At 32.6% G+C, this 13,314-nt stretch overlaps 2 protein-coding genes across 3 annotated transcripts; both read left to right on the top strand.

Annotated features, from left to right (window-relative positions):
• Window positions 1–947: 947 nt before the first annotated feature.
• Window positions 948–5,904, top strand: LOC124832746 (PIF / Ping-Pong family of plant transposase). The gene is made up of 2 exons (XM_047307026.2): window positions 948–1,423; window positions 4,454–5,904. The coding sequence occupies exons 1-2, from the start codon at window positions 1,312–1,314 to the stop codon at window positions 5,497–5,499; spliced, it is 1,158 nt and encodes a 385-aa protein (XP_047162982.1). The 5' UTR covers window positions 948–1,311; the 3' UTR covers window positions 5,500–5,904.
• Window positions 5,905–8,993: 3,089 nt separating this feature from the next.
• On the top strand, window positions 8,994–9,611 carry LOC124832721 (hexose transporter). Of its 2 annotated transcripts, none has more exons than XR_015781532.1 (2): window positions 8,994–9,249; window positions 9,332–9,611. XR_015781532.1 is itself a non-coding variant. In XM_047306994.2 (2 exons), exons 1-2 carry the CDS (start codon window positions 9,167–9,169, stop codon window positions 9,413–9,415), a joined length of 162 nt encoding a protein of 53 aa, XP_047162950.2. In that variant the 5' UTR covers window positions 8,994–9,166; the 3' UTR covers window positions 9,416–9,611. The 2 variants fall into 2 exon arrangements, 1 of the variants encoding a protein (XP_047162950.2); XM_047306994.2 differs by having other exon boundaries at window positions 8,994–9,244.
• The last annotated feature ends 3,703 nt before the right edge of the window (window positions 9,612–13,314 follow it).

The following is a 13,314-nucleotide window of genomic DNA, read 5'->3' as shown; positions in this document are numbered from 1 at the left end:
TATTTAACCTTTCACCAGAACATTATCATAACGAGAAATTACATTTTTTTTATAAAATTTAAAACTATACTTTTTAGAGGTTAAATATTATATTTTTGGATCAGTTTCAATGCAAATTAGCATTCTTTTCACTTGATGGATAGTTTTTCACCCTTTATAACCGATTTTAAATTTTTTAAACATGAATGTTTTTTCTGGAATCCAGAAGTGAAGAGTGCTCCTAATTTATTTATTTTTTTCATTTTATAAAATCGCAAAAGCAGTAATAAGAATGTCAAACTATTTCCTAGTGGTGCTAGCTAGAATTGAGAATATGCAGGAACTAAAAAACAGATGAGAAATTGATTTAAAACTATTCACTCGTGTTAATAATTTTATCCAAATGTTAAAATAAATTAATACCCAATATAGTTTTAATTTAAATAGTAAAACTTTTGAAATAAACAAACATTATAATTTAAGCCTTGTATTCCAAGAGAGGATATATATATATATATATATATATATATATATATATATATATATATATATATATATATATATATATATATATATAATTTATTGTTGTGTTGAAAAATAAACCTATTGATATTTTTAAATGAACTTACACGTATATAAGCTAGGTCCAGAGACCGTGATGATGATGTGAAAACAGAAATGGTCTAACAATGTAGTAAATGAAAATGATATTTTGAAATGAATATCAGAGACACGAAGATGCACGAATGGAATGAAAATGGTAATTGGTAAAACGACCAGAGAAATAAACAAGAGGGTTTCATGTTTCTGATAGTAAAAAAAACATTTACCGAGAGATGTTAAAAAAAATTATTTTCAGTTTTTATATTTTAAATGCTAAAGTTACCAGTTGGCTAAAGTGATTTGAAAAGTAAAAATTAAAAGGAATTGAAAGAGCATAACCAAGGAAGTGTTGAATTGTTCATGACATGTCCATTTACGACAGAAACTAGCGGTCTCGTCTCATCGAACTATTTTAATTTCTTTTTATAATTTTATTTTTTTACATTCTTTGATTCCCTTCACTCCACCTATATATATACATATATGGATATTACACCTAGCATTAGTTACTCACAAATTCTGCTTCGTTCTTTCTTTCACCCTTTCTCTCTATGCTTTACTACTTCATTCATTCATCTTTTTCATGTTATATAAATACTCTGCAATTTGCTCATACACTTTGATTCTTGTTTGGTGGAGTTGAAATCTGGGTGGTGATTAATGGGTTTTGTTTCCCTTTTCTGATTTTGCTTTGCTTTGGTGTTATTCTGCGTTGTGAATATATACTGAATGGGTTCCATCAGAGGAATCAAGAAGAGGAAGAAGGCTGATGATAAAGATGGCCAAGATGCCTCTGCCACCCCATTCGATTGGTGGCAACATTTCTCCCTCAGAATTTCAGGTACACTGCAATATCCTTTCTTGTTTGTGATTGGACATGTTTGTGTGATAGTCTGTTACTTATTTTTCATTGTATATCAAAACTTCTAGTTATTATTATTATTATTATTATTATTATTATTATTATTATGATTATCTGATGTAGGGCAAAAAAGTTATGTGCTTTTTGGTAATGGGTAGGATTATAATGATTCGGGATTTGTTTCTTCAAGCTTAATAAGTTACTCATCATTCGTTGAATCTTTGTTTTCTCTGCTTGACTTTCATATTCATGTTGCTCTTATGGGGCATACATCTTTGATGACTTACTTGATAAAGAAAGTGACCCCATGCTTTTGACCAAAATGTGCTTCTTACAAGGAATGTATCTCTTACTTAGAAACTGTAGTAGACTTTGGTTATAATTTTGTTGAATCGTGTTTGGTTATCATATATCTGTTTGGCTAGTTGCTATTTGTATCTTAACCTTCCAAATTGTGAAACTTCTGGTATGGTGTCACCACGTAATTAGACCATTGGCGGGATCCTGGTTGTAGGTATAAACACAAGAATTATATTTGTTATCTTTACTTGTTGCAGTTATCCACTTACACAACAATCTGGGTATTTTATGCATTGTTTTCACGTGAATTGTGCAGCTTCTTTATCTTGTTATGCATTGAATTCAGTCAATACTCATTTTGACTTTCAACCCATTTCTAAAGATCTTTCTTCCTTTACTCTAGCTTTTCGTCTCTTCCCAATGCCTGCTTTGAAGAGTCACATAATTTACAATCTCATCTCTATACTGACTAATAACCAGATGCATTAGCAGTGAGATTATTCAAGTCTGTGGTTAACACGGTACATTCCAACTAATATAACTATTTATGAAATATATTTTTGCATGTGGCTTATTAAATTGATTGAAGATAACTAAGGTATATAGATTCTGTCGACGGCCAACCCTACCGGAGACAGGACCAGAATCCTCCGAACGCGCCGCCACGGAGCTCTTCTTTCCGGCCAGTCCGCCGCCGGCCGTCACCGTTTCGACCGGTGACCAGCAGATCTGGAGCGTCTCCTCGAGCGACGGCCAACCCCGCCAGAGACAACACCAGATTCCTCTCAACGCGCCTCCACGCGGCTCCTCTTTCCGGTAGATCTCGGACGCGTATAGCCACGCGCCGCCTTGTCGCCGGCCACCGTCACCGTTCCGACCAGCGACCACTGGATCTGGCTCGCCTCTTCACGCGACGACCAACCCCACCGGTGCCGGCGTCCGAAACCTCCGCACCAGCTGTCACGCGCCGCTTCTTCTCGGCCAGTCTCGGCCGCGTGTTCTGCACGCGCCGCCTTCCCGGTGCCGGAGTTTCCCCGCGACACCTCCATAGCCGTCGTCGGAGCTCCCTCTCTTTGTTTCGACCATCAGAGCAGCCGTTGCTGCCATCTTCGTCTCTGCCGTTGGTGTCCAGGCGCCGTTTTGCAACTGTCCGACGCCGTGTGCCGCTGACCAGGCGCCGTTTGCCACTGTCCAGTCATTGTTTGCCGCTGTCCGCGCCGTCTGCTGCTGTCCAGGTGCCGTTTCCGCTGTCCGCGCGGTCTGTCGATGTCCGCGCGGTATGCCGCTGTCCACGCGCCGTTTTTCTGCTTTCCGATACCGTTTGTCGCTGTCCAGGCCCCTTTTGACCACTGTCCAGCCACTATTGACCGCTGTCCAGGTGCCGTTTCCGCTGTCCAGCGCCGTTTTGTCGTTGTCCAAGCGAAGTTTGCCGATGTTCTTGCACTATTTGCTGCTGTTCGGCACAGCCGCGGTTCGGTGCTAGAGTTAGCCCGATCTTCTTGCACAGTTTGCCGCTGTTCGGTGCTAGAGTTAGCCCGATCTTCTTGTGATACACTGCTACGTATCACCACTTGGGAGTTGTCCAGCAAAGAATTTTGGACCTCCAATTTGGATCTTTGATGCCTTTGTTTCAGTATTATAGCTTAATATTTTGTTTCTATTTTTAGTGGTCCAGCAACTGTGATATTCCACATTTCCGCCCTTCACACTAAGGGGGAGTACGTTTCCAAGACACTGCAAGTCACATGTATATGGGTGTAGTCCCTGCAGTTTTGTAGATTTCAGCTACTACTGTTGATCCCGTCACCCAGCCATCATTGATGAGGATTTAGTGTAGTCCCTGCAGTTTTGTAGCTCTTAGCTTTCAGCTACCACTGTTGATCCCGTCACTCATCCATCATTGATTGGAGAATCAGTCCTTGCAGTTTGTCATTGGCCACCAATGCTTTCCTTCATCCACTTTTGAAGTTGAAGTTTCACAAGCTGCTGTTGTCCATCTATGTTTGCCTCACACTCTTGAAGACAAATCATCTAGTTCAACACCGAGTTCATCTATTCCAAGCTTAGTACATACAATATGTATGCTCTAGCTTGAGGGGGAGTGTTAGAATTATGGAACTTCTTTGTTTAAATGTCAGATGTGCTGAACTTGGAATAAATGTTAGATTGGTATGGTTGGTACAGTAAAAAATTATTTTGAATGAGTTCAAAACCTTATAATCTGATTGGCTGCTGAAGAGATTTTAAAGGAAAATAACATCTGAAAAACAGAGGTATGAACCCTTATTCAGTTTTTTATAGTTGAACCTCTTCAGTAAATGCCTTACTATGCTGATTTTCTTAATCAAAATTATGTCGCATATAGCCATTAGGTTGTTCATATTTTTGTAATATTTCTGCTTTGTGACCTGAGTAGATTTCTTTATATAAGAAAAGAAGGATTTTTCTGACAGTGTTCAGAGAAACTGACCTTTAGGTAAACCATCCCAGTTACAAAGAATTTGCACATTTTTTTCTAATATATTTGAGTATAACTGTGTCTGGATATAAAGAATATTGTTTCTGCCATTACTTCCTCTGGCATGTTGGTTAAGTTCCTTTCATGTAATTCAAGATGGTGCATGATGTGCTAAACTTATTCATAATACATTTGTGAAATTCAAGTGCCCATCTTCATGATATGCTCATGCTTTAATTTTCCAATTTTAGGACCTTTGGCTCAATCTAAAAATATAGAGAAATTTGAGTCAGTTTTCAAGATCTCAAGGAAGACGTTCAACTATATATGTTCTCTTGTGGAAGAAGACCTGCTGGCCAGAGCCTCAAATTTTGTTGATTTAAGTGGCAAACGTTTGTCTCTAAATGACCAAGTGGCTGTAGCTCTTAGAAGACTCAGCTCTGGTGAGTCATTGTCAACCATTGGCGACTCATTTAGGATGAACCAGTCGACTGTTTCCCAAGTAACATGGAGGTTTGTGGAAGCAATGGAAGAAAGAGGACTCCACCATCTCAGCTGGCCTTCAACTGAAACCGAAATGGAAGAGATAAAGTGCAAGTTTGAGAACTTCAGGGGCCTTTCTAATTGTTGTGGTGCCGTTGACAGCACACACATAATGATGACTTTGCCCTCTGTGGATGCTTTGAATAGTGTGTGGCTTGATCGTGAGAAGAATTGCAGCATGGTCTTGCAAGCCATTGTGGATCCTGATCTGAGATTCCGTGACATAGTTACTGGATGGCCAGGAAGTATGAGTGATGAGCAAGTGCTTCGGAGTTGTTCTTTTTTCAAACTTGGTGAAGAAGGGAAAAGGTTGAATGGGGGTAAGAAAGTACTTCCAGAAGGAACAGCAGTAAGGGAGTATATTATAGGGGATAGAGGCTTTCCCCTTTTGCCATGGCTTCTTACACCTTACGAAGGTAAAGGACTCTCAAATGTTCAAGTTGAGTTTAATAGAAGGGTTGTTGAAACTCAAATGTTGGCCAAGAAAGCATTGGCTAGGCTGAAGGAGATGTGGAGGATAATCCAAGGTGTGATGTGGAAACCTGACAAGCACAAGTTACCAAGAATTATTCTTGTCTGCTGCATACTGCATAATATAGTTATCGATATGAAGGATGAAGTACTGAATGATATGCCCTCTTGCCACCAGCATGATTCCAGATATCAAGACCAAACCTGTGAATTTGTGGACAACAATGCCACCGCTATGAGAGAGAAGCTATCTCTCTTCCTATCTGGCAAGCTGCCCAGTTGAAAGATAATCTCTTAGGACTTACATAAAATTAGATCTTTATTACCATTTTCATGTTATTTTGGTTGACAACTCAACTGACTTAGACAGAAATAAATTTTAGTTGCCTCTGCATCAGTATCTTCCCAAGGAGGAGGACACAAATTATAATTCTGGTTGAATGAGCTATTTCCTTGCTAGTTCATTACGTCTCTTAAAAAAAAGGAGTTAATCATTTATTTGGTTGCTCCTCTTTTTCATATTTTGGATCTTAGACACCAATTTGTGAAGTTGGGGAGGCACATTATATTAATCTTCCTTTGCTGGGATTTAGGTGAGTAGATTACAAATTTAATGACACAAATGATGCAAATTTGGACATTACCTCAGTTTGGACACTGCAATGTATGATCATATTTTATACCTGAAGTTGGGGTTTGGACTTAAATCAAACGATACATAGGATATTTAGAGGATTGCAGTTTTAGTGTTCTTACTCTACCTTTTAATCAAATGAAAGGGGAATGCAAACTGATAAAACAATAGCTCTATTTTAATGTGGTTTGATTTTCAAATTTATGTGCATGAAAGAAAAGTTGTCAGGAAATAATAGTTTTTTTAAATAAAGTTCAATACTTAGAAGGATTATAAATCTTGAGTCCATACAAATTTAATACCAAACTTATTTAAAAAACAAAACTAAGAGTGTTATATACAGGACAATTGTTATAGATATATATTGAATGTTATCATCCCTACATTTAAGTGCATTTTGGGTGGATGACAATTGGGTGTGTGTGGTTTGTCTATCTTCCTTTTTCTCTTTTGAAGTAAAACTTTATACTTGTTTTTATCTCTAAAATAGATACAAAATTGGTGTCATTTCATTTTCCGGTCAAGTAACAGGTATATCAAGAATTCATCCTTAAAGTATTGTATATTTTCTTCTCTTAGATGTCAAATAAAACTAACAATTATAATTACATAAATTTTAAAATAAAATATTAAATAAATTAAGAGTATGTTGATAATTTAAGATAAGGATAGGTATGATAATAAAAACAAAATAAATATACATTTAAAAACTCAGAAAACATTATATTTCAAAAAAGATCGGACTGTAAACTCTACAAATTTATATTTTAAATATTTATAATTTACAAATATTATATCATTATATATGGTGTCAATCATATAAAACATTAGAAAACATTATATTACAAAAAAGATCGGACTGTAAACTCTACAAATTTATATTTTAAATATTTATAATTTACAAATATTATATCATTATGGGTCTATTTCTCTTTTTCATAAAAAATAATAGTGTGACCTTGTTAAATTTGTGTATGCATAAGAAGAGAAAACAATAGACTTTATCATAACATGTCTGGTTGAATAAACAGTTTAATTCTCTTAGAAAAATAATGTAAGCTTTTTTTTATATAGTTTAAAATCAACATATATATATACATTTTTAAAAAAACAAATCACCATCTGGTAATGTTGAGAAAAAACTAAAAATTAATTTATATGCATGTTAGTTTTTATCATATCTAAATTTTTTTATTTTTTATTTTTTATTTTTTATTTTCTTCTAAAATGTTAGTAGAGAAGATTATGAAACGAAAAATTAACATGAGAGAATGTATGTTCTTGCTGTAACTAAGTGAAAGAAATGCACATAAGGTTAAGGATAATTTAATACAGTATAATGTTTTAAATTATTTTAAAAGGTTAAATATGTTTTTAGTCCCTAAACTATTGGTCGTTTCTGGTTTTCGTCCCTGTTTCAAAGTAAGGTACAATTTGGTCTTCATTCTTTTCGAAACGTTCGTTTTAGTCCTCGGAATTTTGGTAAATGAGGACCAAATTTTTAAACAGTGTTTAAATGAGGGACTAAAAACATATTTAACCCTATTTTAAAATAAGAATCAAATAGATTAATTATTTTAAATATGAAAAGTAGTTACATTTTAAAAATATTTAGTTTGTTTTTTGGTAAAAGAGCAGCAACAGTTTGTCTTTGAAATATTTTTGGGAGAGTTGCTCCCTCCACCACCACCAACCGTTCCCTGCACCTTCCCATACCTTTTTTGCCCTTCTATAAAACGGATGTCAACATCCGTTTCACCTTAACAGATGTTGACATCCGTAGCATCCATTTACATATTTTATATTTTAGTTTATTATTTTTATTTAAAAAAAAAAACTTCAACGGATGTGGCCACATGTGTCACATCTGTTTAATAGATTTTTAAAAAGTTTTTTATTTATTATTTAAATAATAATATATAAATTAAAATAATAATAATTATTTTATTAAATAAAATAAAATTAATTTATAAATAATTAAGTAATAATTTTAAAATAATTAAATAATATTTATATATTAATTTAAAACAAAAAAAAATAAAAAAACTAAAAACTAAAAAACATAAAAAGGCAACGGATGTGGCACGTTCGTGGAAGAATTTTTTTTTCAGCGGATGTTGACATCCGTTGAAGAAAAGAGGTGGGGTGTAAGATATTTTAAAATATAAAGGATAGTTTTGAAATTTTAAAAAAATGTGGTGGTGCAGGGAGCAAAGTGGGGTGGTGTAGGGAGTAACCCTCTATTTTTGGGCCTCATGAAAGAAGGAAGGGTGTTACTCCCTCCACCACCACAACTCGCTTCCTCCACCACCCCATTCTCCTTTTACCCTTTTTTTTATTTTTTCATTCCTATTTTACTCTTATTAAAATTTTAAGGTTAATATTATTTAAAATCTCACGTGAACATTCATTCTCTTTATCATTCTTCCCTCTTTCTCTTTATTATTTTTCTCAGGTTCACTCTTACGTTCCACTATCGGTGGTTGTCTCTCATGTTCCACTTCTTCTTCTCTTTTATAGAATTGTGACGTGAGAGTGTGGTGGACTTTGTGTTTAGTAAGATTGAAAGTGGGGAAAGCAATTCATCTTCAGCCGTGAGTGGGGTGGTGCTTCAAGGTGCTGGTTCAGAGGCGTGAGAGGTTCAGAGGCGTAAAGGTGCGTAATAAAACCCTAAAATATAAACCGTAATCGTTAAACGGATGTGAGCATCCGTCGACGGATGTCAACATCCGTTTAATCCGGTTAATCCGTTTAATCCGTTTTCCCTTAAACGGATGTTGACATCTGTTTAAAGATTATACGGTTTATATTTTACAGTTTTTTTATATTAATTTTAAAGATATTTAAATAATATAATTTATATTTTTTGATATATTATTTTTGAATATATTTTGATGTATTTTAATAATGTATTTTTGAGGAGCAGGCCTATGGAGGAAAAATGAAAGATGAGAAATGGATGTGATGAAGTTTGGGTGAGAATCTGAGAAGGTTGGGAGGTGGGTGAGAAGGGGTAGAAAGATAGATTTTAGGGTTAAAATAAATAATTAGGATTAAAAAGTAAAAAGGTTATTTTTGTAATTATAAAAGGTTAGTTTTGTAATTCAAAAAATATGTAATAGAATTGGGGAGGTGGAGGGAGAAAATGTGGTGGTGGAGGGAGTAACACCGAAGAAGGAAAGTGTATGATTGGGCTATCTGTGTGGCCTGGTATTGTTCAAAGAGAAGAGTTTAAAGAAAATGGCGTTGTGATTGCTGCATTAGGGAAGAAGGAATCAAAACACGAAGAAGCCATTGAAATTGAATTGGAATAAGAATGGAATTGAAAAATGTGGTGAAGGACAAGAAATTTTGGATGGCATCTTTCATCATTGCTTGGGCTGCAGCTCTTCAGGTAAGGTAGGTTACCCACATTTATTCTTCTCCCTTCTCTTCAATTCTTCATCTACTTTCTTCTGTTGTTTTGCGTTTTCAATTTCAGGGTCACATGATGTGGTTGCAGCGCCAGAATTCCTTCAAAGAAAAATTCGGTAACCCCCAAGACCATCCTCAAAACCCTAACTAACTCACTCTCTTAGATCACACCTTCGCTTCTATTCTGTTTCTATGCTTCAATTTATTATTATATTAAACAATCTTCATCTTCCGCTGTTTATCAATTTGAATCATGCATATGTTGTATGTTTATCAACTGTGAAACTGCTCGATAGCACATGTTAAAACAGAAATGATGAAATCTAAAACCATGCCCTTTTCATTCACTTTAATTTCAGATTTGGTTCACCTGTAATCACTGGTTGCATGATTATGTATGTGTTGATCAATTCAAACCAGTAGTTTTGTGCGTCCTATTAATAGATTATAACTTATGAATCCCGCTAGGGCTTTCCGATGAAAACTCTCATCCATGTCACCAATTTCTTCTCCAATGATTCTCCCCAGTGACCCAGACTCATTCTCACATTATGGTGCAGAGGACGGAAGTTGTTGTCGTGGGAGAATTTTAGTGAGAGCTTTAGTTCAGGTGCCTCGTGTGTTTACAACTAAGTATAGCTGAGTAAAAAGAAATTCAAAATTCAACTTACAAAGCTTTGCTATACAGAGCTGTCAATAGTATTTGACAGAGTGCAGAAACATCTGAGAGTAGAGATGTTCTGTTATGTTGAGTTTGTTTCAAAAACATTTGTCCCACGTTGTTTCACCATTCCTTGCTTTAGGCGGCGTTTGTGTTTGACCTTATCAACTTTGCTAAGAGATATGGAGTGCAGATGATTGTTGCTCTATTGTTCTGGCATGTCAGAAAAGGGTGGTGCGCCCTTTGACATGTGACAACAATAGTGGTGGCCATGTTCTACAACTCTCAGAGTGAAGTAGTAGGACAAAAAATAACCAGTAGTCATGATTTCTGTGGATCACAAACAACCCTCCAAGTGTGTCTTATGGATCCTAAGTAAGAGGATAATCTGGATTACTTTCCAAGAACTAATGTCCACACTTAGCAAATTACACATTAGGTTTTCTTATTCTACTTTTTAACAAAGAAAGCATTAGCTCTGTTGTTGGAATGACCAGTGTTGGGTTCTATCTTTTAGGACTAGCCAGTCTAAAAACCTCCTGTGTATAGGTTTATCTCATTATATATGGTTAAAAACATTGAAGTGAATATGAAAATCTAAGGCTATGTTTGGATTAGTAGAGGCACATAAGATGGAACGGAATAAATTCTTCATTCCATTGTTTGAATGATATGATAGAATGCGGTTAGAAAAAATTGTCATATTTACGTTTTACATTTCTCATCAATAACTTGAAACATGTCTTAACCCACCACAGTATTTTCATTTTATCACTTTACATGTTACTGGACGAAAGAAACAATAAGAAAAGGAAATAAAAGACTTGTTCTTGTTGTACCTATGTTTTCTTCGCATCTCCATGCTTTTTTTTAGGAAAAAAAGTATTTTTTGGAAAAAAGTATTTTTCAGATTTTGACTAAAGGTATTTTGCTCTCATAATTTTACTATTCGATATTCTTTTATTCTTTTAGAGAAAACAGTATCTAACTAACATCCTAAACTATAATTTGGTTGAACGCTAATTTCATTTTAATTCATCTTATTTATGAATAAATATTTGTAATTTTAATTTTGTTCCAATTTGATCTTAGACTTTATTGATTTTCTTTTTGTATACGCACTTAAATTTTAATTTTATTGTAATTAATCCCTAAAGAATACCATTTTAATTTTCAAAAAAAATATTATTTAAACTAAATCATTATATAAAAACTTGTATTGTTAATAAATTGATTTATTTGAACTGAATTAAATGCGATGGTTTTGAGTAAATTTCAAATTTGAATATTGTTGAAATTTTTAGTAAATTTCAAATTTGAATATTGTTGAAATTTTTAGTAATTCATAGTCCGTAGATTCTAAATTTGACTCTTCGAACTTATAAAATCGATATTTTTTATACGATAGCAGCATGAGTATTACATTTTTCAAAAATTGTAGAATTTTACGTAAATGATTACAAAATTATTTGGAAAAATCGAATAGACATTTTAATTCTATTTTTTTATTCTGAATTGTCACTTTTATCATATTTTTACATATGAAAAATGAATTATAATCACAGGTAAGAAAAATAAAAAATTAATGACATTTAATGTAAACGATTAAAATCAAACTTACTAGAAAAAATATATTATAGAATATTGATAAGTTTTAAGGATTAATTAGAATAAAATTAATATTCTTGGTATCCATTTACAAAAATAATAAAGTTTAAGTATCGATTTGAACAAAATCAAAGTTCAAGATATCATAATGTGATTAAGTTTGAGGATCATTTAATTAAAATCAAAGAATTATGCTATTTTCCCTATCTTTTAAATTTGTAATTTTATATTTTTCTTTTTGTAATATATCCATAATATTAAAAATTATGCTTTTAATTACATGTTATCAAGTGCATTTTTACAATTTCTTATCCAAAATTATGTACATGGTATTTATTCTACGTAATTTTAAAAAGATAGTTCCGCAATGCCTTTTGTTTCTATTTTATAATGGTTGATCGAATATATGTGATCTTATTTTGGAATGAATAATTAGGAATATGTTGGATACATTTTAAAATTTGTTAAAATTAATGTTTACAAGTTATATTAGGATTTTAAAAGAATTGAAGTAATTAAAAATTGTGTTTAAAAAATATCTTTCAAATATGATTTGATGTTTGGATGGACAAAAAGTCCTTTTGTTTAAAATTTTGAAACTCTAGTTTAAAGGAAAATAACAAAGTTAAGTTTGCTTGATGTAAATATAATTATATGTTGTGTGCTTCTGACCTAGAAGTAATTTATGTCAAAAAAGTTATTTTTCATTTTTCTTAAAATCAATTTTACTCATTATAAAAGTTGACCAGAGTAAATTATTGTGATTGTGTGTATTAAATTTTCTAAAAATTAAAAAACCAATAAAACAATTAAATGATTCATACTTTATATATAACGTCTAGAGATGCATGGACAGTGTCTACTCGCAATCTAACCCGAAAAAAAAAATATCTACTCTTCTCATATGAATATCCACTTAAAAAATATCTCGTGGATACTCGTAGATATCCACGAATATTCACAAATATTTAAAAAAAGTTTTATAAATTATTAAAATAAAATTTTAATAAAAATTTAAAAAATATATAAAATATAATATAAATTAAATTAAATATAAACTAAAATTTAATTTTAATTAAATTTAACCTTATAAAATATAAATTAATTTTAATTTTAATTAAATTTTATTTTAATTTTTTTTAGGTAGCGGATATCTGCGGATAAGAATAGTATAATATCAGCACCCAATCCGTTTATAAGCGAGTATTAAAATATCTGCTACTCACGAGTAGTAAATATCCACCGGTACTAACTATCCGTCGGATTTTATCCACATATTCTCGTAGGCGCGAATTTTTTTGTCATCCCTAATCATGTCTATATTAATTTGGGTGAATGAAAAAGTAATTAATTTTAAACTAGTATAAAATCTTTTTGAAATAATTTTTAATTTAATTATGCTTTAAAGAAATTTCAATTAATTTATATTGGTTAAATAGTATATTAGTTGGTAAAAACTTCTCTGTATAACTTGATTTATCTCCAAAATTAATTGAGTTTTGCTTGTAATTATTAACCTAAAACGAAATGTACACTTTTTGCATTTATGTTGCATAAATTGTGCCACTTATAAGATGTCAAATGTTAATAATTGTATCCTAATAGTTTCATATTTGTCTAGTTCTGTGTTTGTTTTAAGTTGAAATAAAACTCATTCAATATAAGGCATTTGTGTGAAAAACATTAAAATCTACATTATAAGGAATTGAACTATTTGTATATGTATTACAAGGTTATATTAATGATGTGATATTTCATCGGGTATTACTATAGATATCAAC

Source organism: Vigna umbellata, chromosome 8 (genome assembly GCF_029865625.1).
Source record: "Vigna umbellata cultivar VRB3 chromosome 8, Vumbellata_1.0, whole genome shotgun sequence".
NCBI lineage: Eukaryota > Viridiplantae > Streptophyta > Magnoliopsida > Fabales > Fabaceae > Vigna > Vigna umbellata.
This window is presented reverse-complemented; position numbering and strand designations above follow the sequence as displayed.

Coding starts and splice junctions, on each gene's coding strand:
- LOC124832746 (XM_047307026.2), top strand. CDS start 1,312: ATGGGTTCCATCAGAGGAATCAAGAAGAGGAAGAAGGCTGATGATAAA. Junction 1,424..4,453: donor TTTCTCCCTCAGAATTTCAG/GTACACTGCAAT, acceptor TTCCAATTTTAG/GACCTTTGGCTCAATCTAAA.
- LOC124832721 (XM_047306994.2), top strand. CDS start 9,167: ATGGAATTGAAAAATGTGGTGAAGGACAAGAAATTTTGGATGGCATCT. Junction 9,245..9,331: donor CTTGGGCTGCAGCTCTTCAG/GTAAGGTAGGTT, acceptor TTTCAATTTCAG/GGTCACATGATGTGGTTGCA.